The sequence below is a fragment of the Drosophila serrata genome, unplaced genomic scaffold, assembly GCF_035046125.1.
Source record: "Drosophila serrata isolate PLE 108 unplaced genomic scaffold, ASM3504612v1 contig_275, whole genome shotgun sequence".
NCBI classification, from domain to species: domain Eukaryota; kingdom Metazoa; phylum Arthropoda; class Insecta; order Diptera; family Drosophilidae; genus Drosophila; species Drosophila serrata.
In genome coordinates, this window is record NW_028257173.1 from 3446378 (window position 1) to 3472138 (window position 25761).

The following is a 25761-nucleotide window of genomic DNA, read 5'->3' on the forward strand; positions in this document are numbered from 1 at the left end:
TTTGCAGAGCTATAATGCTAATAAAAATTTACATAGGGACGAATTGAAATTAATGCTCTTTTAGCTTTATTTGTGCTCTTTTTTTCAAAACTTCAAGGGTATCCACAAATCGCTTTCTCAAATTTAGTTTCCCATCTTGATACAATTAAATTTTTAGCATAAAATTAATTTTCCCATTTTTCCATTTTCGATTTATTAAAATGCTAATAAGTAAATACATTTATTTAAATCTTTTATTACATTTTTATTCCCGTTTTTTTTTTTTTTTGATGAAACAATTTACACAAAGTGCTGTCCGTCATTTTTCCCGTTCCATATTAATGAAAAATCATCATAATAAAATGGGGAAAAAGCGTAAGGACAAAGGATGAGGGATTGCACGGAGATGCAATAAAATTCATTAACCCGAACATAATTAAAATTGATAGACAACAAAGGCAGAGTTGACTCGAGGCGAACAGTTTATTAGTTCGCGGAGCGTTAATTGCGTTTGTCGACCAGTTGGCCCATGGCCCACCCTTTCCTCTTTCCCCTTGCGACCAGGGGGAAGTCCCTGACTTCCATGCCCACACCGGAACGCCCATCACGTCCACGGGACAAGCGGGACAACAAGAAAAGGAACGTGAACGAGATGAGACGGCCATAAATCGAAATCAAATCAAATGCCTGGCAATGTGGACTATAAAATACTTTCTGGAGCATTTTTTTCTTATTGCTACTACTGTTATTCCTTCTGACCACGCCCCCTCTCCACGCCCTATGTTTTTTTTGGGCGTTTGGTGTCCCTCAGTGCTTAGGATTTTCTTTTTTTGGTTTTTATTTCAACGACTGCCGCCCTTTATGAAAACGTCCACAACTTTATTTGTTTTCAATGACAATATTTTTGCAGGAAAAAATGTCTTTCTCTTGGTATACCTAGTATTGGGATAGTTAGGAGGGTATTTTCTATATTTCAATAGGTTTAAAATTTTATAAAATAATATAAATTAGTTTAAGTTACAAATTATTGGGTGCGTTAGGTATTTTAAAAGTGCGAAATCTTGATATAGAAGGTTCTTAAAAAAGGAAGTCAAAAATATTATTATAATTTATAATTTTATATTACACATGTTAAATATATTTTACTATATTTTGTTATAGAAATATCTAATGTTAATATGAAAGTGAGTAAATTAGCCAAACAACATTTAACTCAATATATAATAAGCCTTACCGTATAGAATTCATTTATATGTTTCCCCATTTTCTGTTTAAAATTATACAAATTTGTGTTGTAAATTATACAATTGTCTACATATTTGGATATAATTTTTTAAAAGAATATTATTTTTAATCTCCTAAATCTCCAACATTACTAAATGGTATGCCAAAGTCTGAACCCTGAATGATACTATTGATGCTTGTGTCTTTTGTTGTTGTTCAACTCTGTGAAGAATATATATATATCCTATGATACATTCGACTAAACTAGCCAAGAGTTGGGGGGGGGTTTATTTTCCTCTTATTTCCCCCGGCCCAAAAGTGAATCGTTTTTTATTAGTTGAGGCAGCTTGCGTTGAATTGATTTGTTGTTATCGCATTGTTTGTGGGCTGTGGCCAAGTGGATATATGGATAGATGGCTAGAGATGGATGTGGATGAGGATGTGAGTGTCCAAAGTGGCCGAAAGGATCCAGCCCCGTCTCGTCTCGTCTCGTTTCGCCTCTCGTTTAGGGACGTGTCATGTGGCAATCAAAATTGAAAATAAAAGGCAACAGCTGCGTTGTCAACAAAATAAATCAGCGGCAGCAATTTCATTATTTGACAGTAAACGCGATAAACTGTTTCGGCCTGCACTTGGAGCAGATGTCCCTCATCCCTTCCTGTCCCTTCTTTTATAGTTGAATGGGGCCCTCCAAACAAGAAAAAGAAGTTGAAATTGTTTTCCTTCTGCTATATTTTTCACAGTCGAATACACGTGCACGTACGACTGCTTACACAATTAGCAGCTTCCTCTTGGGTTATTTTATTAATTGAGCGGCAAAAAAGTTTAACAGCCACCTGATTCTTGTCACCTTTTTGTGCAGAGCAGAAAAAAAGGGTTAAGGAATTGGTAAAGCCATATTGATTGCTTTGTGGATTATCAGGGATATAGAAACTAATTATCTCATCATCTATATTTCCTTAATATTGGATTAGTACCTTTTCCCCAACTCCTAGAACCCTTTTATAAATGATTACTAATCACAAGTTATATTACTATCAGTGTAAAGGACATGAGTTTCTCCAAGTGTTGTGGTTCCGTATCCTGGAGCCACGTCGACACACCGCCTTTTAGCCCCAGGAACAGCAACAGGAAACCCCGAGTTCCCCGAGAGTCAGAGTTGAAGTCACAGAATCAGAATTGGAGTTTTGGTGGCGCTGTGGAAAGTCATGGCAACAACGTATGGAAATCCCCGTGTGCGTGTGTACACAAAAGTTGCTCTGGGAATTGCCTTGGGTGGCAAGGACAGTGGAGGTCTCTGCCTCCGAGATTTGTGGAGAGGAAGGGAGATAGGTAGGGAGGTCTGCGAATAAAATTTCATTAAATACACCAACAACAGACAAGTGCACGCAATTATGGTGAGATAGTTAAGTTTTTGATTGTGGGAATCACGCATGAGTACGCACACTCGCACGCAGGCTTTCCCCTCAGCTCTTGGAAACTTTCTTTTTTTTCTCTCTCTTTGCGGTAAAAACAATTCTCAACTCAAGTCGTGACGCAGAGAATTTTCGTACATTTTGTGCGAGAATTTTAGTTTTAACAATTGCCTCAATTTATGTCGCAAAACTTTCCTCCCGTACATAAAACTTTTGGTAGCCGGGGCGTGTGAGTCCTTTTGAGAGGGGAAGGAAGTCAACTACGCGTGTAATAAATTTCAATGCCTTGTCGTTTAATTAATGATAACAAATTGAGGGGTCTCCAAAGGGGGAAGGCAACACCAGACGACAGACGACAAACGACAGACGATGCCAATAAACTCGGGTCATCCCCTGCCATCGAAGAAAGTAAGTCAGACGGCGCGTTAATTCAATTCAACAAATATTGACATATGCTAATTCATACAAATGTTTGCCAGGCCTCGTCGATTTAGATGGGGAAACCAGGAGGATTGCTGAGGGGAGTTTGGGGATATAATTGATTATAAAAACGCGGCAATGAGCCGCATGAAAGCCCAATTATTTGCAGAGCACATTAGGCGGATTTTCATGACGTGAAGGGGGGTCGGTCGTTGTCTGAGCATTTATGAAAGGATTTACTGGCAGTGGCTATGAAAATACGGTGAAATTGAATTACCACATTAATCATTAAGCTCATGTGATACACACAGCCATATATAGAGCATGTACACATTATGATATGGTTAAGGTTACTGTTTATTTTTATGAAGTCTAGGGAAATAGGAGTGAAAAAATATGATATATTTATATATATTTTAAATATAATAATTACATAAAGAAATATATTAACTAAAGACCTTCTAAGCTTTTTAAATTGATTGCAATTTATAGTTTAATTTTATTATTCAAAATTTCACTACACCTAAAGAACCTAATTATTCTTTGAGAACAATAAGTTTAGCTTTAACTACACAGATCCATCACCGCATTTGAATGGAGATGGATCACCGTGAGCCTTTGAAGCCCCCCAAAAAAGGCAGGCACATTAACTGAATAGAACGCTCTTGCTTTTGGGGCCTCACAATTGGGTTCACTTTACACACTTTTGCTGCCGTTGCAGTTGGCTTCCGAATTTCCATTGACTTTTGCTCTTTCCCTGGATGGCCCCAAAAGTATCGAACAATAACTCCACAATCAATGGCCCTGCCCGCAGCGTTTCCCTCTAAACTGGAGGCCATCGTACATAGTCGTCGTCATCATCATTGACGGCATCTGAAGTTGATGGCCAACACATAATGGCAGACTAATGACAATAATCGCCTGGCCCGAAGAAGAAACGAGGGTGGGAGAGGTATGGGGAAAAGCAGGGCCATAAGCAGTTGGAAAATTTATGGCTAAGGGCAATGGCAAATGGCCATGTGAATGGGTCCTGCCAGCCTGGTTAAGTCTGTGCTAAGGTCCTGGGGCAGCAAAAGCACAGCAGGACATTCGATTTTATAAATGAGCCATGCGTTTCGGCCTGCTTATATGAAAAATATGTTAAATTAATGCCTCATAAAGCAAAATATGTCCCCATTTTTATGCCCTAACTGAAGGTGTTTTGTGAGCCTGTAGTAAAGCAGCTTATAATATTGCTTTAGAAGTGTCTTTAAATAGTGGAATTTAAGTTAAAATACTCTTTAAATATTTGTTATCCTTTTTTCAACAAGTTTTTGCTATTTAAAAAGTCGAAGAGAAGTTAAATTCCTCCATGACTTTGCTTAGGGCACTCTAAGCTTCGGCTTTTAAAGGCCAGTTCTTCTTTTTTAGCCATGTTTTTATTTTCATGGGTGTTAGCCTGGTTAAGTCTGGGGCTTGGTCGTTGGTTTTTTAACTCGACACTTGGCAAGGTCGCCAATTTCGGGTTGAGTGGGTAACTCTCTGCCAGACAGCGCAGTCACTTTATTAAATTTAAAATCAACTTTTGCTTGCGGTCGTGTCAAGAGAGGCGCTGCACCCTCCCAAAAGGACCTTCCACTCCTCTCCATTCACATCCATGTACTCTACGTATCTGGGTGTATCTCTGTGGCCCCGGGCTATGACCTCGTCTGGTTGTGCACACACACATGGGCGTGGCCTAGGGAGGCATGCACAGCCATTATTGCTCCATTAAATTTGTAAGTCAAGCATTTTAATATTTGGGCCAAACAATGCAAACGAGAGGCAATCCAAAACCCGGCCAAAATAAGAAATAAGAAAAGCGAAGAAAACAAAAAAAGGCAACGAAAAACAAGGCAAATACGCCACGACGTTGCACACGCGATCCCAAGAGGAGTCCTTCGAGCAGCAGCACTGGCAACAAGGCACAGAGAGAAAGAGTCCTTGCACCTGAGATTTTAATTCAAAATAAATATTATACCTATTGCAAAAGACTTTGAATATTCTATATTCTATTCTATTCTTTTAAAAAGCAATATTTGTCTCTGAATTTCCATTCCGTTTCCCATTTTCTCTGAGTGCTTACAGCAGCAGCAACAGCGACATGTTCGCATTTTTATAATAACAACAGACAGAGCTCTGGGCAGAGGAGCAGAAAAGCTATGGGAGCCAAAAAGGAGCAGCGACGACAAAGATATGCAATTTCGCATATGTACTTATATCCTAGCGACATGAAAAGGATCAATTGTGGCAAAACGAATTGCATACGAATGCGATGCCACTGCCGCGTGCTACCGTTTGGGGGATAGTGTTCTGCTCCAAGGGAAGCAGACAACAACTCTACTCTCCTCTCAGGAGGTCGGTTCGAGGTTCGAGGTTTTGAGGTTCCTAGGTTCGAGATTCGAGGGGATCGAGGCAAAAAGGACGAGCAGGAGCCAGCGACAGTCAGCTCTCGAAAGCAAAACGACAAAGTAATCCCGGATTTGCATTTTATCGGAATGCGGCGACGGCAAATGGAGGGCAACGTGGCTACCGATGTCGCTGCCGCTTTTGCTTTTTTTCTCCAGCGGAAGATATGGTGTTCCCAAAGGGGTTTATACGATGCTAAAGATTATGATTTGAAGGGACTTGGAATCAGATTTTGGGGTATTTTCATCATGTGAAGTACACAGTTTTTAGAGGATTCATTTTAGAGATATGTTCAGAGTTTCTAGGTATTGTTTTAACAAAGCTAAGGGCTTATTCTGAAGATATATATTATAATTTTTAGAGTAATTTAAGCTCTGAACTATAGTTCTAGTTATGTTTTATATATTATAGTAAACATTTATAATTTTATTAGCCCCATAAACTATCTCTGTATATCCTTTTAGTTCCTCCTCTGATGGCATCTCTCTCTCCACAGTAAGTCAGTCATTTGCATGCGTCGCATATTTGTCGTTACAACAGCCAACTGTTTGTTATGCAATTGTAGTCGGTGAGTTTGTAGAATCGTCATCCCGTTCTCTCTCTCTCTCTTTCTCTATCTCTGTCTCTTTTTTTTTTAGTGTGTGTGTGGGTGTAAGGATGTCCTAGCTGCTGGGTCCTTCTTTCTTTCTATTTTATTCTTCAGCAGAACTAGCTGTTTTGGGGAAAAAGTGCTATGTTCCATTAGGGTTTCGGGGATATATAAAAATTAGAATGAACTGATCATTTTAATTATATAAAGAAATCATTAAACTAACTGACTTTAACCGAACTTATAGAAAAGAATTAATTTAGAAGAAATCAATTATATATTGAAGGGTGAAGGGTGAAGGGTAACATATTTAACCCCCTTAATCAAGACCCTGAAATCACATTCATTTCTCATTTTTAAATACAATCCCAAATTCAGCGTATTTAACAGTCCCAAATCCCCTCTATTATTATTTTCTACTATTTTTCCAACCACTGTTTGCCTATTTTGCAGTCGACAGCTTATTCACATTACATAAACTAAATGCGCTCGCGTCTTGCGTAACGAATTGAAAACTGCAATCCTATGGGGAGCTAAGGAAATTTCCACTGATGAAGTGCCCGCGGGCGCGGTATCTGCGATTTTCCCTCCCCACCCCCCTCTCAATCTCTGGCCAGCAAAGTGGAAAAAGCAGCTGGAAAACGCGGAACGATACACACAGCAACACCACGAACAACAGCTCAAACCGCACAACCCAGAAACCGAGAAAAGCAAAAAAGTGTTGACATTTGTAATCAAATTTTTCGGGGGCTGTAAATGCTGTTATCATCAGGAGAGGAGTAGGAGCAGGAGTAGGAGCAGGAGTAGGAGGGAGAAAGGCCCGAAAAGAGGTAACAGCTTGCCGGTCGGAAATCGTGGGTTGCCTGGGTTGAGTAGGATTTTGGTTTCTGGCATTGCCATATGAGTTATATTTTTGACACGACCTTAACACACACACACACACACACACACTCGTATATATAGTATATATACCCGAGCACAGCGGAGAAGTTATAGAAAATGTGCGATTTGCCAAGTACGTGACGCTTTTGTTGGATCTTTTCTTCTTTTGGGGCAACAGTTGCCGAGTTGAACTCGAAGGGGTGTGATTGCCCCCTTAGCCCCCTCTTGTAAATCCCCCATAACACACACACACACACACACACTCACTGCAAATGGCAGTTACTTTTGTTGTTGGCATTCCAAGTTGTGCCCACATTTTTTAACGTTTTGGCGAGAAAACGCATTAAAATTTGTTGCACGTCGCATAAATGCTTCCACTATATGTGTATGTGTGTGTCCATGAGTTTCCCTTCGCTCTCTCAGTGTGTGTGAGCTTTGTGTGCTTGGAAGCTAAACGAGCCAAAGAAGGACGAAGGAGAGCAGAGGGGATAGAGACCAGTTTAGCTGGCGAGAAAAGTTTACTACGCTCTTCTGCACTGCAGGCAAATAAATTTGCGGATACCGAAACCGAAAACAGCATATAAAATCACAGCCAGGACGAGAGATTTCTCCAAAAGGTGAACGGCAAATAGCAAACTGGCGAAAGGACCTAGAGCGTGGAGGGTAAGATAGAGCAGGTCCTTCATGCTAACGATATCCTTGACTCGACATTGCCAGGATTATGCGGTGAGGTCAAGCCATTGATTAAGCTGGGCTTCTCCTCGCTTTCGATCATTTTGATTTCCAAAGGGAAACCGATGGGAAAATTAAAACTTATGGTTAGAATAATATATATTTGGTTAAATATATTAAAGAGACTTGAGACACATCTTCAACTCCTTCTTCACCCTCTGAAAACATATCTCAACTTCCTTCTTTTTCGGTTTCATCAAGCTAGTGCCCATTGAAACCACAATTTCCAATCTGCAGCTAGTTCATTTTCAGCCGCCACCGTAACCGTAGACTCTTCATTTCCGCATTATTGGTAACAGTTCATCATTAACCGCCGAGAGGCAGCTACACGGTGGCAACCGCAAAATGCCTTTGCCATATCTCCCAAGTTAGTTATAGGCAACCAATCAACAATTTAGGATGCCAAATGTGCAATCTCGGACCACTAATTGGAAAGCATTCATCAGGGCCAAGTAGACAGACATTTAGCATACAAAATGATAGAGGGAGAGTGGCTACCATTACGCCTGTTCCCTATCCCCTTTACCAAGCCCCTCGATGCCAGCTGGCAATTGGTTTATTAGGCCCGAAGGATTCCCCCGGCACGATTTGTGCTCTGCTCTGCGCTGTTGTGTTTCCCAGGCAAATGAAAGAAAATTGTAAATTGCTTTTAATTAAAAGGCACAAACATAAACACCTGCTGCCTGTCCACACAAACTCACATGTAAATGGACTGGAAAAAATTGGGGTGGAAAGAATTGGGTTTAGAAGGAAGAGTGGGGAAAACTAATACATTTGTGCATAGTTTTTCTCATTAGAAATTATAATGTAATTGGTATTTAAAACCTATATTCTATATGCATATGTTTACTACACAATTATTACATGATCAATTAGGATAAGGCATTTATAGGAATCTCCTTTGATCTACGGGCAGTATTAATTAAATGTTTAATAATATTTCCCTTACCTAGATAGCCTATAAACCATAGATAATTCTCCTTCAACTACTTCCACCCCTAAATAAATTTTGTTTCAGTGTATATATATACACATATATAGTATAGACACGCACTCACGCACACGTTGTTGAGGCGGAAATGAAATCGCAGCTAAGCTACGGCCAACAACAATGCCACAATTCTCATTCAAACGCAGCCAGCTGTTGGTGTCCTTTTGTCTATTGGTTGCGGGTGAGGACATTAATAAGCCCCAATGGAGGAATGTCGACAGAGGAGAGGAGAAAAGGCACAGGGTATCCCGACACAAACACACACACACACAGGCACATGCAAAGACAACAAGGACAAGGAAATATGGCGGCATGTGTTGCGCGTTTGTTTATAAATCGCCAGGCCACACGAAGAGAGTGAGGAGTGGGGAAAAAATGTTACTCATACGCCGTGTATGTCCTTTGGTCTTTGTTTTCCAGTCCATTTATACAATTAGCCAGGGAAGCCTAAGCCTGAGCTGTGTAAAGCACAAGGCAGGTTGCAAAGAGTAAATTAAATGCAATCTAACAGGAAAGGAAGTTAAATTTTCAATTTAAAACAGAGCAGAATACATTTAAATAACTCCAAACTAAAAAAATAATGCTAGTGCCTTTAAATTTTCTCTACCTATGTTATAGCTAGAGTAAACATCTTTTGCAATTAACTCCCTTGGGGTGAGGCTTTTGGCCAAGCATCCATGCCACTTAGACCGACTTTGTTCATTAGAGGCCAAAGAAGAGACGGCACCAGGCGACGCCCGGACACTTGGCCACTCAATTTCCATGGAAATGCAGGCTCCCCCTCGTATTTTCCCCAAACCACCCACAATTGCAAGGCTGTCGTTGTTGCTTTTGCTTCCGCTGGAGGCATGGCCTGTGCATTTGCATGCAACACTTAGGCAAAAGGCAAAAGGATCTCAGGCGGAGTTGATTGTTTTCCTGCGGTTTGCTGGAAAACTGCAAAACTGTGAACATTTCGCCGGCAAGCGAAAAATTGAAAATGCATCTTGGTGCTGCGGCGAGTGTGGAGTCTGGAACTGAGCCCCGGCAGTCGAGCCATAAATAATGCGGCATTATTTTCAAATAAACTCCAACAGAAACAGGTCGAGGCCCCCTCTCCCTCTCTTTGGAAATTTTTGGGCTTTGCCGCCAAAATGATTTTCACACATGAGGAACGTGCAAAACTGTCCATAAATCTTGGCTGGCTTCGCCTTCAGTATTGCCTTCCCTTTAGTATTGCTGTTTTCAGTTTGCCTTGTATCCTTTGAAGGTGTTTCTCTTTTCTCGGGGGTTTTTTGGGTTATTTTTTGGTTTGGTTGGGTTTGGTTTCTGTTTTATTTTTTGTGTCGCCGCTTTCATTGATTCTGCAGCACTGCTGCAAACGAAACAACAATGGTGGCATTGTCGTTTAGCCTTTTCTACATTTGCAAGCGAAATGTTTTGCGGCTTGTCGGGCTCAAACAGTGCGGAGGGTAACCAACCAACCAATATGCAATTGCAGACCGGCAATGCCAAACAGATGCCAATAGACAGCGTTTGGCCCCAAAAAGTAGGCTACAAAAAGTCACCGCAGGCTCAACAAAGGGGAGAGAGCGAGGTCCAGAGGAAGCGAGCAGCAGGAAAAGCAGGAAAAAGCAGACTGTATGGAAGGAAATGTGGAAATGAGCAATGCCTGGTGTATTGGCATATTCAATTTCGCTGATACAATGGGCGGCATGGCCAGGACACATGACAAATGAAACGGAATGAAGACTTTTGGGAAGCAATTCCACATGAGAATTTAGAATTTCAGGGTCGCAAATGTTTATGTCTATGTTAAAGGTGGTTTCACCAAAAACACTAAAAGAACTTGTAATAAATTTCTAAAAATTGTTTTATTAATTCTTTATCTAACTAAGAAATATATTTCATAGAAAAGAAAGAGAATTACTTAACTTTAAGTTACTATACATTTCAATTAAGGAAAATCTTCTATATTTAATTCTATAGAAAATTCCTAGCTACCTCTATTGTTCACTAATTACTTTCAAAACTATTTTACAAGCCTTCCTAGCTCTCCCAGCTTTCCCTTGCAGCTCTGGTTCTTCAGGCATATAATTCACCTTCAATCTCATTTGCATTCTCTTGATTCACTTAAGATGGCATCCAGTGCATCCATTGTGGCCCAGATTTATGGCAAGTTAATATGCCCATTCCGACTCTTTCGAAATTTCCCATTCCTTTCATGAAGCTGGAAACAGCTAGAAGCTAGAAGAGCTGGTAACTGGGGGCTTGCAGCCAGAGGCATATAAAAAGTTCTCGGTGCTGGCACACGGCAAATTATTAGTTGAGCATGTGCCAAAAAATATTGCTCAAGACGAGGCCAGGCAGTCTCCAGGACCCTGGTCCCTCGCCCACGCCCACTCCGATGGCATTCCACCGAATATATATATAGTTATACCTATATAGAGAGGGACTTGGCACTAGGTCGCAAAAATTTATGGTCGTTGTCTGTCGCGGACAAAGAACATCTTTGAATGTTGTATAACTTAAGTGCCAGTGCAAATTTTCTGCCACTTCATGGCCCAAACACACACATACACATACAGATAGCAGCACATGAGAATGCACTTTTGTGTGCATTCGTTTTTGTTGCAATTTCCGCATTTATTCTTTTGGGGGCGGAATTCTTAACTTTATGAAAAGGCATTTGGCAATTTGGCGCAGCCTCCGCTGAGATCTCGCGGCTCCTTTTGGCAGTTTGAATTAGAAATAAGCTTTGGCTTCTTTGGTGGCAATAAAAATAATAATGTTAGGACATTTCTCTTAAGCCCAATTTACTTTAAGCACATGTTCAATTTGTGCAAAATTTAATTTGAAATAGATTTTACCCCTTTTGCTCCGTCGATTAACTCATAATTGCGGGCCACCTGCTGCTGGGTAACCGCAACCGTTTTAATTGGGAACCTCAAGACTCGGTTGCACCTTTGTGACTATTGTCCTTGTTTTTGGGGGGTAAATACGTTAATTAAGCCAAACACTTGGCCGCAGCAAAGTGCAGGTGGGCAGAGGAAGGAGCTGAAAGATACAGGACACTGGACACTGGACACTGGGGTGGTGTGGTCACTCAATTTGCCAGGCAGTTAAGTGCGTCGGCAGGAACAACAACAACATCAAGGATATTAAACGAATAGTGAGGGGGATGCAAGAGCAGAAGCAACAGCAGCAGGCCAGGACCATAAACAAAATGCAATAATGCTGGACATGACACCGAAAACCCGCAGAAGTCCGTACGGACAGCAAGAATGCCGGACAATTGGTCCAACGATTATGGCCGGAAGTACGCATATATATGTATGTGAGCATGTCCGCTTAAGCATGTACGCACACGTGCGCATGGAAATATGTATATGTATAAATGTATATATGCAAGGACGAGTTTGTATATCGAATGGCCAATGGACATAAGCACCCCGATATTGGCTTAATTAAGCAGTAATAATTGCACATAAATATAAAACAACGAAACGCAATTCCGTATCGGGAATTTGTAGTATTTGCGGTCGCAATAAAATGTACTGATCAGAGCTGAGTGCGTGAGAGATGTAAAGTCACGAATGCAAAGTTAATATTATGTATAAATTAAGTACTTGATATTGCTTGAAGTTCAATAATGTTTCTGAAGTGTAAAACATTTCATTTTGAGATATACCACCAAGAAAAATATTTTACCAATTTTTTATGCTATTTTGTAATTACCTAATTTACTTTTATCACCTGTCACGTCAACACCTTCCTTCATATCCTTTCTGATTTTCAGTAAACGCTTGACTTTCAGTATAACGAAATCCAGCTTTTTACTGCAAAATCGGATTTTGGATTGGCTTGCATTTTAATTATTCACCTGGCTCGGTTCGTACAGAGAAGCCTTAAAGCCGATTTTAAGGCAATTACAAAAAAGCGTTGCCAAACATTATATCCTGCATTATTAATATTATTATTGCTTTTATTGTTATTGCCGGCCTCGAACATATGTTGAACCATTTGTAGCAACATGAAAATTACACAAATCGTTTAATTTTTGTACGCTTCTTTTTTTTGGTTTTTTATTTTATTTATATGTATTTTTTTGGTCTGTTTCACTCAACCCAGCGAGAGTCATAAATTTTATTTGTAACCTCTCCTCCGACTCTGACATTTTTACCTGTGACATTTTCATTGTTGTTGCTCCGTTCTTTGTTATTGTTGTATTTTTTATTTGTTTGTCGTAATTGTGGCGAGACAAAAAACAAGCTCAGAGAAACGCAAAAAAAAAGAAAATGGAAGAGAAAACAACTTTAGCAGCGAGACAGAACAATGCAGGGTCATAAAAATTTAATGAAAATTAAAATGAAAATAATTTGTGTGTTTAATTTAATTTTATGGTGCCCCAAAGACCGCGACCGGCGGGTCTTTTGTGTGTGTGTGTGTGTGGTGTAAGAGGAACAGCGAAGGATGCCAATGTCCTGGCCATAAAGCAATTGCGCCTAAAACTATGCAACAGATCATAAATCAGAGGGCATAAATTACGAGAGAGTGCCCAAGGCCACGTCGAAGGCGTCCTTTGCTCTCGCCCGTGACAAACAAGACGGAAAATGGGAAAACAATTCGCAGCAAATCGCACCCACAAAGCACACACACTCGCACACCACACCCAAAGGAAAAGAAAAGATAACAATAACAATAACGGTAACGGTAACAGTAAAAGCAATGTTAACAATAACATTACTTCAAATTTAATTTAAATTATTGCCCCCATTCCGCCCCATTGGGACAAACAATTGTCGTGATGAGTATCTAGCCAAGATTACCTGTAATATTGTCGAGTGTTAGCTAACCTGCACTGGGAAAAACTGCCTTATTTAGTTTAAGTTATTAGTATTGAATTAAATGCCAGCATTTATACAAATTTTATAAGTCTTTAAAATATATACTTAAATCAATAACAATTTCCATGTTTTATTCTTTATTGATAAAGATTTTAATTGCAAGTAGAAAGATATATATTATATATAAAACCTAAAATATATGTACTGTGGGAGTATTAAAAATATAATTTTATATGATATTTTTCAAGGTAAATCAATAATTGTCAAATATCATAACTGAGCCAAAAATTTATAATAATTTGGAAAGCGTTCTTATGTTAGTTTTTATTAGGTTAATAAATCTGCATACTCAATTTAAAATTTAAAATTTTACCTATTTTTAAAAATTTTAACGATGTTACCCTTATAAAAATTTTAAATTTCGAAAAAATTTAAAAAATTAGTTTGACTGTTGATTTGCTGTTGATACTGCTCAAGAATATATGATTTATTGGTAGCAATTGACTTATTCACCTCATTAAAAGTCTCTGATTAAAATTATATTATAAGAAAAACAATTTGCATAGCAGTCCCAAACAAAAATTACGTATACGCATTGGAGTAAAAAGTATTTGGTCATAACTAAGCCAAAAATGTATTAATTTTAAATCGAAAAACTTTCCCATGTTAGTTTTTTTCTAGCTTAATAAATCTGCTACTAAAATAAATTTTAAAAAATTTAATTTTTTTTTTAATTTTTTGACAATTTTAACGATGTAACCCCTTATAAAATTTTGAAAAAATTTAGGAAATTTTGTTTTCTCTCGGACATGCCGAGAACGATTCTGCTGTTCATGCTGATCAAGAATATATTTGATTTATAGGGTCGGAAATGACTCCTTCACATAATTACAAGCTTCTGATAAAAATTATAATACCGTGCAAGTGTATAAATATAGTAGAAATATATTATTTTCTCCAGCGTAGCTCGCTAAGTTACTATGTATTTTTCTTCAGTGTATAATCCACTCTCGGCCCTGCCATTTATAACAATAAGAAGCATGTGTGTGCTAGGGACAAGGAGCTTAGGTCAACAATGGTGCCTCTAAAGCGACCAACAATGGGCCACATTGGCCGGCTCGCGTTTCAGATACCTATCGCTGGCCGAGTTTAGGCCCAGTAAATGGGATTTTCGCCAATGCCACCAAACTAATATGCCGTGTAAGCCACAGTATTGTCAGCAAAATGGGGACAGCTAACCAACAATTAGTTGATATTTACTAAAACAGAACTAAACTTCGATGGAGATAAGCATGTCCTATAATTTGTTTAAATTAAGGGGAATTAAATGAGTAGATTTCTGAACTTTACAGAATTCATTGATAAATAAACAGAATAGTTGGAAAGAGAAAATCCTTGTAGAAAAAGTATGGATTCGGTATTAAATGTATTTGATTTAAATGTAAATATAATCTTAATATAGATATTTCTAATGCATCAAATTTAAATATTTTGTATATATTCAAATAATTTTACCATTCATTCATTTTTCCTAAATATTTTTGTGGAAAAAGAGAGACATCTGCCAGGGATATCAATCAAAGCGCCATGAAAATCCCATTTTGGCGTCACCATAATTGTTTTGCAGGTGATTTGAACTAACTCATTAAAACGAAATAACCAAAACGCCAGAAAATTAAATTGCCAAATCGAACAGCCACCGAGAATACAATACGAATTTCTGGCGGGTTCCACTAATTACAAAAACATAGCACTAGCACCACCCTAACCACCACCGACAACAACAACCAGAACGATGGCAATGTCAGGAGCCATAGAAAACATTCATAAACCTGATTTCCAGTTGCATTTTCCATTTCCAACCGGATGTGCATTAGCAATTCAAATTCAATGCTCCCCATTAAACTCATTAACTGCACACAGCCGTCAGGAGGGAGCACAGGACACAGGACACTGCCAACAGGACACTACTACACTCCTCCGGGGAATTCCAAAACTACATAAACAGTATTGAGATATTCCTTTGGGAGGGGGTCTGGTGGAGAAAAGCTCCTATTTCCGGACAATAAACAGCAGAGTGCTGCTCCTGCTGCCCACCTTTAATGACCATCGATCGACAAATTGAAGAACTGTCTTCATTAGACATTAGGCATTAGGCGAGAGATCTGGCTGAGTGTTGGTGCTAGTTTTTTGTCCATTTCGACAGGCATTTTTTGCTCCCACTCGAGGAGCAGGAGCATCCGCTCAGGTAATTCGACTAAATATCTAGGGGAGTTGAAGGAACAAAGGGGGAACATTTGATTTTTGAGAAAAGGAGAAGACTATGATACCCTATAAAGAAAATTTAATCAAGCTAAAAGACATTCTAATTAATTCAATGATTCTGTTTTACAAATTACATATATTAAAGTAAGAAACTTGGTTTTAAAGCACAGTTTATATTATATAAAGATTCCTAAAGTCAAGCAATGCATAATATGTGGTACTTGCACCTCAAAACTTCACATATTAAATATATTGCATGGAATATAAATAATAAATATTTTAAAAATGTTCCCCCAATTACTTAATCATGCAAAATGCTTGTTTCCTATAATACCTTGTGGTCTTTTCGAATTTCGTTCAAAGGATTGTATATGCCTCGCATGCCGGGGTATGACTAAGGCCTTTAAGCATAAACTAGTTAGAAAAACCAAGACTTTGGCTCGTTTGCATAGAAAAGCCATTTGCACGCCGTTGACTCTGGCGACTGGGCCGGAATAGTTGACTAGCTGGCAAAGGCAGGAGGCGTCTCCTGCCGAGCTGTGTGCCTGCCTGCTTCTAGGTGGCAAAGGATAATTGACTTTCAAATCAGTTTGCTATAAATTTTTATCGGCCCTTGTGATGCTGTTGCTGGCAGTTCGAAGAGGTCCTTGCTAGCTCGCGGGGACATTGCCGTATCGTATCGCCATCGACGACCAACGGCTGCAATCAATTGCCAAAGTCAACGGGGGCAAGCCGGCGATAATTGCCAGCTCCGTGGAGTGCCGCTGGAGCTACAGGACCCGAGATGCCCAACCCTGGAGTCCTCGACAAAAACGCCACTAATGAGTTTTATTGAGTAGCAGTGAGAGCCGAGGGTGACCCCCTCAGGTGTGAACTAACCTAGCGTAGAGATGGCAAACTATATCGATACCTATATCTAGAATGGTATCGGAAAAAGAGATTTTTACAAAGTATTTATTAGAAAGAATACATCTACAATGCTTAAGATTGCTTTACATTATTAAAGATATATTTTAAATGAAAAAATGTAGTTGTAGTTTAGCTTGTTTACTAATGAATCCATTTATTTTGATCAAATATCAATATCTTCTTTACGATTTCTGATATTCTTTTTCCTGTTATCCCTTCTCCAATTGAAACCCCCTTCGAAACGTTATTTTCTGAAAACGAATTTGATGACGCAGGGAAGCAGTTAATCAAATCTGCAAGTGACCCTCGTACCCCACAGAAAGCGCCCAAGGGGTCAACGTAATTGCATTTACCTGTCTCACACACATGACCCACCATTCCACCTGCTCTTTTACCACTCCTTTTCTGCCACGAACTTATCCGATTAGTTGCCAAAAATAAACGGGGGGAGCCCCAAAAAAAGATTGCAACTGGAAATGGAAAATGGAAATGAACATGAGACTGAAAATTGGCAAAAGGCACGTAAATTATGTGCTGCCAATTAGCAGGCCACAAATTCCTGCACGCAATTTTATTTTCTTTCTCCTCAGAGAGAAATCGGAAAAGGAAATGAGAATGTGACCAAAAATACGCAAAGCACACAAAAACCTCGAGTAAAAATATGAAGTTGGACAATAAGAGAAATCAAAGCAAAAAGAAGTCGTAGGCGATTTGGGGTTTTGTAAGAGTTGGGCTATTTTTTGCATGACACACAACCATATGTATGGCATAATAGGCAAAACACAATGCTATGCAAAGGAGGAAGTCGGGTGGGAATTACTTTTTAGAGAGATGATGGAACACAGGATTACTCATTGATAAAAATATGAGCAGGAAGTGCTATAAAAATCATTAAATAACATGTAATCATATGTTTTGATTGAAAGGTTTTTGATTATTACTAATAAAATACATTTCATGAGAATAAACTCAAGCATTTTAATGGAAAGTTTAACTATAATTAATATAGTGTTAAAATCGCCGTAATATACAATCTCTTTTCATGATTTTTTTTTGTGAATTTGTTCACCTTTCCCTTAATTCGACCATCCCCTTTCGTAACTAAAAATACCTACAGGGTATCCTAAGAAGGAAAAAATGTATATAAAAATAATTTCGTCACGACATAAGTGGCATCATTAGAAGAAGTATGTTGGCAGCCACCCACAAGGCACTGCCACAGCCTTGACTCCCATGGCAGCTCCCATGGCAGCACCACCACCTCCTCCTACTCCATCTCCGTCTCAAGTGCCTGACGCAAAAAAGTCAAACACCGAAATTGCCAGGCACCAAGAACTCAAAAAGGAGGACACAAAACGCTATATATATATATATATATATATATATATGTATATCCACATATATATAGCTCTATATATATATATCGCGCAAAAGTGCTGGGGTCCAAGTGAAGGCGTCAGATTGGGGGCGTGTTACCGGGGCCAAAGAGGGTGGCGAATGAGTGCGAAGAAAACATGGTAATTTTTCATAAAAACCGCCAAATGCGCACACAACCCGAAGCGAGGCAAAAGCGAAAATAAAAGAAAATATATAAATTTTCCCTCTTTCTCTGGGAGGTTATTTTCTTTCTTTTTTTTCGTATTTTGCTGGCCTGCGCGGTTTTTGCGGCGGCCAAGAATGTGACTCAAAGACATGGGGGGCTTGGGGAGCTGCCCGGGTAACTGGGGGCGTGGCATGTCATGTTTATGCGACGTCTTTAGCCATTTAGGCATGCGAAATGCGTTTTGCCCCAAAATCCTTTCTACGTGAATCCCGGCCGCCCAAGGACAAGACAGAAATGTAAGGAAAGGAATGGAATGGAATGGGTGCCAGCAAGTTTATTTTCTTTTCCCGGCTTTTTTTTTTTCTTTCTTGGTCAGGGAAAACAAACTTCAAGCGGAAGTGGCAAACGGCGGCAACGGAAATGTCAACAAAACAGCAAAACGCTTTACCCCCCAAGTCACTGCTCCTGGCTCCATAAATCCCGAACTTCTCCTCCCCTGGCCACTCATAATCATTCCCTGGTGAAATATTATCAAATTGCCGCAATTGATTTAACTGCCGGCGGGTGTACGTGACGCGGGGTCCCGCCTGGTCTAGGAAAAACCTCAAATCGCGATTCAAATTGACGCAGTAAGCCATCAAAGTCGGGATCTCAAGTTGCAGATGGATAGTTTACTTTGGGCATTAGCGAAGGAAAACACTTGAGAGGACTTTGCTGGTAGGGAATTGGGAATTGAATTGGAGAAAGGAGTTGGAAATTTAAAACCACCCCGGGGAAAAGTCAAATTGATTTAGGAGATACCGATCATCAGGGTTTTCCGAAATTAATTGAAACCTTCCAAGAGACTTATGCAAATTCATGTTCTGTGATTTCAAGTACTTTAGGAATTTAGCCAAAGGCGTTGTACTTAATTTTCAGCAGGATTTTTAAACATATTAACTGTCGTCATAACTTTAAGGGCTTGCAGAACTTTAAAATATCTAATAAGATTTATTAATTCACTTTGAATCTATTACTCCACACAATTAGTTGTGTAAGTAAAGCTCCTTTGTAGTATATTCATAGCTTAATTTGTTACTTGCAGCTGCTTAAATTACAAATGTATGTACTGTAAGCCAACACTTTGTGTATTTTCTCTCAGGAACAAATGACAATTAATTGAAATATTTAATTATTTAATTACAGCTCTGGGGAGCAAGGATGAGTAATTCTGTTGCCAGATTAGGACTTGGGAAATGCAAAGCCAATTCGAAGAACTGGCAGCAATTTCGGGCTTTTCCATGCCACAAAGTTGCTGGCATTTTCTTTGCCGTCCTTGATTTATTTCCGTTGTGTAATTGAAACGCGTTGCCAGGAGTCTTGATCAAATGCTGAAGCATAATTAGTGCTTTGCTCAAAATAGATCATAAATAATCGTTGCTTGCTCGTTGCTTTGCTTTGCCTAAGGGATGATGGTGGTGGATGTTGCCACAAATTGTCTAAGAGCCTTGCATAAATTACTTAAATGTTCGCCCAGCGACCCTTTCTCTGCGGCAGCGCGTCGTATGCGCAATTTTATTAAATTACATTCGTGTTTTGGCAAATTAATTACGAAATTATGTTGTCGTCTGGCGCCTAACGAGCTCTATCTCCCGGACACCCGTTCCCTTTCCCAATATATATACATATGTATTCATCTAACTGGGAAGGAGACTGTGGGTGATATTTGTTGCCTTGACAAAGCCCTTTGCCGTTGGTTTTTGGCTCGTCCTTGTACTGAACATGCCATGCATTTCACTTATCTTTGACTGTCAGAGTATCCGCATCGTCCTGCTGCTGCTCCAAGTTCTGCCGGTCCATAGTTCATGCATATTAAAAGTAATTTCAGCTCATTTTTGGCATATTTCGTTGTCTGGCTGGACAAGGACGATGCCCCTGCTGCCCAAACAGATTACTCAGCATTTGAATGGACCGTCCGTGTCGTCGTCGTTTTGCCGGTTTGATTCTGGCACAGAAATATTAAACGAAATCTCAGTCGCAATAAATTTGACTTTATGTTCATGCTGCCCCGCTTACCAAAATTGTGTTTACAAATCATACAAATCGCCGGCTCGCTGCCACAGTTCCCCCTTTTTTTGTATTCGCTTATCTAATTAAAGCCCGACAAGGTCAGAGCTTAAACATTACTCATACGCCGCATTAGCCGGCCCAGTTGCCCACATCATTGTCGAAATAAATTACAATAATTTGTTAAATTTGCCGCCGGTTAGAGGAGGATTTTCGTAATATTATATAACCAGAGGAAAGGAAGGTGGCCAAATGGAAATCAAATCAAATTGTGAGCTACGTTTTAAGTTAAAAATCACATTTGCATATTTTCTGCATAACAATCAGTGAAGCAATGGCTTGTGACGTCAGTGGAATTGGTGAAATCAACCGCCATCACACACATCATGGTGGAAAAGAATAAAGGTGCACGTCGAAAAAGATATTTGCCATAAATTATAATCGAAATTGAAATTGAACTTCATATTAAATTAGCTCTAGGATTGGTAATGTCAGAATCGTTTAGGATTAGGAATTGAGTTAGTTTTAGGTGCTACATTTAATTATTTAAATCATTTGAAAACTATTATTTTTTTATGTATTGTATTTATATACGTTTTGCAAGGTATTATAATTTTAGTCAGAAGCTTGTAAAGTAGTGAAGGAATCATTTCTGACCCCATAAATCATATATATTCTTGATCAGCATCAACGCCGAGTCGATCTAGCTATCTTTTGGCAAAATTTAATTTATTCAAAATTTAGAAAATTTTATTGTCAAAAATTGGCAAAAATGTTCATTTTTTTTTTAATTTAAATTTAAAATATATGCAGATTTATTAGCCTAATAAAAACTAGCATGGGGCTGCTTTCAGAATTAAAATTAAGGCTTTTTTGGCTTAGTTGTGAGATTTTTAAACATTGATTTGTTGAACAAATTTTTATTACAAATATAAACAATATTGACTAAAAAAATAGTATTATTGTTTTAGTCTGAAGCTTGTAACGACGTGAAGGAGTCATTTCCGACCCAATAAACCATATATATTCTTGATCAGCATCAACAGGCGAATCTTTCTAGGCATGTAGGAAAAATTATACATTGTTGAAAAATATTTCAAAATTTCATATAGGGTTACATGTTAAATTGACAAAAAAATTTTTAATTTTTTACATTTTAAATGAAGTATGCAGATTTATTATACACATAAAAATTAATATCGGAACGCATTCCGAATAGAATTTTATGCTTTTTTGGCTTAGTTATGAGCTTTTTAAATTTTGACTTGTCAAAAAAATTGTCATCTAAAAATATTCATAAATACATATTTAAATATTGCGATTATTTTAAGATTAGTTATAATCGGTATTTATTTGAAGAAACAAAAACAATATATTAAGTTAATCAACAGCAAATACCTCCCAGAATATATATATTATCAAGTTCCTTAAAATTTCCCATGACCATCTGCTTACCAAATCGCTTCCTATTACCAATTTCTCGCTGTGTAATGCTACCTGTTTGGGATCTCCCGGTGAAGCATCTTTCAGACTTTTGCCAAATTGCTTCCAGCTTGCAGCGACAGCACACACACAAACTCATACATTCTTGTTCGTAATCAAGGATGCCTCTGTACCCACCAGACGATCCCTTACCTTCCAGGACTCCTTTCTCCTCCCCTGGCATCCTGCCACAGGACCCCACAGGACCACTCTGGCATCGCCCCCTCCTCCACCTGCTGCGTGAGAAGCGAATGTGTACGCTTCATTTATGCATTCATCAATCAGCTAACCAAGTGTAAATTTTGCATTTCCTTGCGCGTTGAAATAAAACAGAGAATTTGAATTTGGCGCTCCCCATCCGCTCCTTCGGTCCTCCGGTCCTCCTAGATGCCTTTTGTCTTTTGGGCTTTTAGCTCGCAGAGCTCGCATCGAATGCTCCCTCGTTCGCCCTTCATTTATTTTATTTTGAAATATATAAATCGCACCTAAAAAGTATGCTACACTAAACTTTGATTCATGGCACAAACTTTCCGTGTGCGCGCTGGGAAATTCCGCTTTCCTTACGCACACACACACACACAGACTCGCTTACACTTCTTTGCAGCTGTTGCCCACAACGTTTCGGTTCAACGCTTTTTACGTGCTCAGCTGCCACGCCCCCAACCACCTTTAAATTTAGCCGGAAAAAGCAGTGGCAGCAGCAGCAGGAACATATAAAAAAAGAGCAGCAGAAAACAGTGGAAAAACAGCGAAGCCAGGCAGCTTCGAAAATTTTTGCAATTTTCCCTTGCGCCCATTTAGCACTTGGCCATGATACGCAGTTTTCTCTTTTATTTGCTGTGAAAATAATAGAATCATAAACTGAAACGAACCAGCAGCAGCAGCAGCGAGCGGGGGACACGTGGTGGTCCGCTTTTGAAGTGTTTGATGAAATTTTCAACACTTAATGATAGCACACGCAAGCCCAGGGGGGAGCGAGGGAAAAGCCAGCAGGAGGGGGTAGGATCCCTGGAATAGTCAGCGAGTAGCCGGGATTTCAAGCCAAAAATAAAGAGAGGGAGGGAGTCAGCTGGATAGCAGGACATTGCCATCCATGTCCGTCCTCCGCAGCACACATCATAAACGTCAACGGCAATGACCGTGCACCGCACACACAATTGTGTTAACCAAATGATGCTGCCAGTGTCCCTTAGCGACCCCCTTAACCCATTTCCGCTCAACCCTTCAGTCCAGCTTCAGTCCAGAGCTCATGCAGTTCAGTTTCAGTTTCTGTTTCGGCGACTACATAAATAGCAGCCAGGCCAGGCCAAACCGTCAGACGAACGGGCCAATAAAACCAACGAGCCAGCTCCAAAATAGGCTGCATGGAAATGCGCGAAAAATACAGCAAGGACAGCAAGGACATGGGGCTGAAGGAGAGTGCAGGCAGTGAAATGGAATTTTTATATACCCTAGAGGACATTCCATAAAGGTTTTTTAATTCACGCCCATAAAATATTTAATATTTTTGGGAGAGAAAGCAGAAGGTTTTAAGGGACAACTGTGGTGGATTCTATAAAGAATATATATGTTTTAACTCTTTAAGAGTAAACTAAAAAATGAAATTATATAAAAACTTTCATTAAATTAGAGTACATTTACCTGTTACTATTACTGTATAAACTTAATTTAATTCAATTGAATTTCCCTTCAGTTCCTGCATTTCACTTCAAATCCACCTTATTTAATATTCAAAACTTCAAGTTAAACTTGTTCTTAAACGAATTTTGAATTTCAGCCAAAAGGTATTTGCATTCATTACAGACTTGCAATTACCATATAAGGCACTTCAAGCATTATCACATCATTATTATACCCGAAAATTTGCATGCTCCCCCCTTGTTTGGGCTCCTCTCCTCTCTTCGCATTTCCCAATTTTCCATTTCCCATTTTGCAGGCTTCTACTGAACCCGATTTTCACCGCCATAGCGGTGTTGCCTGTCTGCCTGCTGTTGTCACTGTTGGTCAGCAGCAGCAGCTGTTTTTGTTTTTATTTTGTTCACATTTTCCCTGCCTTTGTTTTTGTTTATGGCCAGGAATTATGTTGTTAGTGTTGTTTATATTTTAAAGCCTCTCGAACGCTTAAAGTGTTGCATTCAACGCGAAGCAAAACGGCTTGCCAATTGCCAAATAAATTACGAAATTTACAGCCCAGACCCATGAAAATGGTGCTGCGGCGGAAAGAATCGACATCGAAAACTCACTCATGCCCCGCGCCAAATGGCCGCTGAGTGTTGGCCCATTTGGACACAATCAACGGCAACATTAACGATATCGCCTTCAAAGTGCCGACCCCAAAAAAAAAACCAGCAAAACCCAAACCCAAACCCAAACTCAACCCGACCCCAGCAGGATTCGAGTCTGGGTCCAAGTCCGGGCAATGGCACTGCAAACACGCAGGTCCCCACAAATGACAGACCCCCAAAAAGTTTTGCAGGTGAAGCAGATGGCCTTTACACACCAGCGATGGCAGCGTGAAGGAAAATCGTGGAAAATCATGGGTCTCTGTTCTAAATTTCTATAATTGAAATTTAATTTGAAAAATGAATTTTAGTGAATTTAAATCAATATACAAGAGGAGCTATATGAAACCCTTACTTACACTTTAAAATTAAATAAATAACTTCTTCATGTTAGCTATGAAAGCCTTAATGTCCGTAACCGGTGAATAGTTATCTATAGATTTTACTCTTAATCTAAATCTCTATTAATTGAAGTACTTTCTTTTTTGTAATTTTACAATTTCCTAATAGATTTCACTATAAACTTTAGAGTACAATTCAAATACTGTCATCTCTAGCTCGAACTTTCCTTCGAGAGTTTTGCTTGTTGCGTGTCCACTTTCACTTAGTTTTCATCGGTATTTGTGTGTATGTCTGTGTGTGTATATCTGTGTGTGTATATCTGTGTGTGTGTGTGTGTTTGCGAGTGTGCTGAAGTACCTGTATTAGTGTGTACCGAGAAATTGCGGTTTGTTTGCCAGGTAATTACATTTCGGCATTTTCTCTGTATGGGCAGGCAGCTCCCTCGATTCTTCTGTGTGTGGGCATGTCAGCGTGATAATTATGCGACTATAATCGCACTTTTACATGCCAGTCCTGGCGTGGCACAACAGGGTAACGGTAAAGGTAAAGAAAGGGCAAAACGAGGCAGATGAAAAGCTGAAAGCGAGGGGAGGGAGGGTTGGGGGAACGCAAAAGGAAAACTCAACTTGGAACTTCGAACTTGGCTAAAAACACTTGAACCTTAAACGAAATATGTCGTCAAGCGGCAAAAGTCAGCAGTGCCAGCTAATTAACTGGTCGCCAGGTACAGACCAGACTCGACCCGGCCAAGAGACCTGGGTCCTCTCCATCATCCCCCCTCCACCTCCATTTTGCACACACTCATGCAATATTTAAGGCAAGTTTGCCGGCCGGGCTTAAACAAAAGCGAAAGGCATGTTTAATCATAAGAGCAAAAACAACACGGCATGGTCGCCGTTTTCCATTTCCCATTTCCACATTTCCCCATTTCCCATTTACCATTCGGCCTTTTGCCGTGTTGCCAAAGGCAGAAGGTTCCTTTCGGTCCTCGCAGCGGATTCGAGGCTGGCCAAGAAGTGACGTCAACGTGGCGGGCATACAAAAAAGGGTTAAGCAAATATTGGAGTGAATAAAAACCATGAAAAAGAAGCCAAGCTAAAAAAAAATATTACAACAACATTACGCTCGTGTGGATATATGTATATACATATATAGGTCTCTGTCTGTATTTAAATTCACACAACTAAGGTTGAAACATGGGCTTAAAGGATATTTGCCAAAATTGTAACTAGAACCAATAGAGATACATGAACTAATTTTATCACTCAGCTAAGCTCCTTTGTAAAGTCCTTTTGGAAATTGCTTAAATAATACCTAAGCTCTTCGAACTAATTGTTTGTAATTAGATATGTTTCTTCAAAAACTTTGAAAATAATTACTATAAAATTCTTTTCAAATATGTTATCC

At 39.4% G+C, this 25761-nt stretch overlaps 3 protein-coding genes across 8 annotated transcripts in view; 1 reads left to right on the forward strand and 2 right to left on the reverse strand.

Moving 5' to 3' along the window:
• Positions 1-6001, forward strand: part of LOC110177976 (uncharacterized) — a 157667-nt gene extending 151666 nt beyond the window's left edge. The window contains exon 4 of the mRNA XM_086834796.1: positions 5930-6001. Coding sequence (XP_086690922.1) covers positions 5930-5964 — 35 coding nt within the window. The 3' untranslated portion in view covers positions 5965-6001. The remainder of the gene's footprint in view (positions 1-5929) is intronic.
• The window catches only part of kek1 (leucine-rich repeat, immunoglobulin-like domain-containing kekkon 1 protein), a 199118-nt gene that overhangs the window by 94055 nt on the left and 79302 nt on the right, over positions 1-25761 (reverse strand). The gene's annotated exons all lie outside the window — the stretch shown is intronic.
• Yip1d1 (Yip1 domain-containing 1) overlaps positions 1-25761 on the reverse strand; it is a 224753-nt gene that overhangs the window by 82200 nt on the left and 116792 nt on the right. The window lies entirely within an intron of this gene.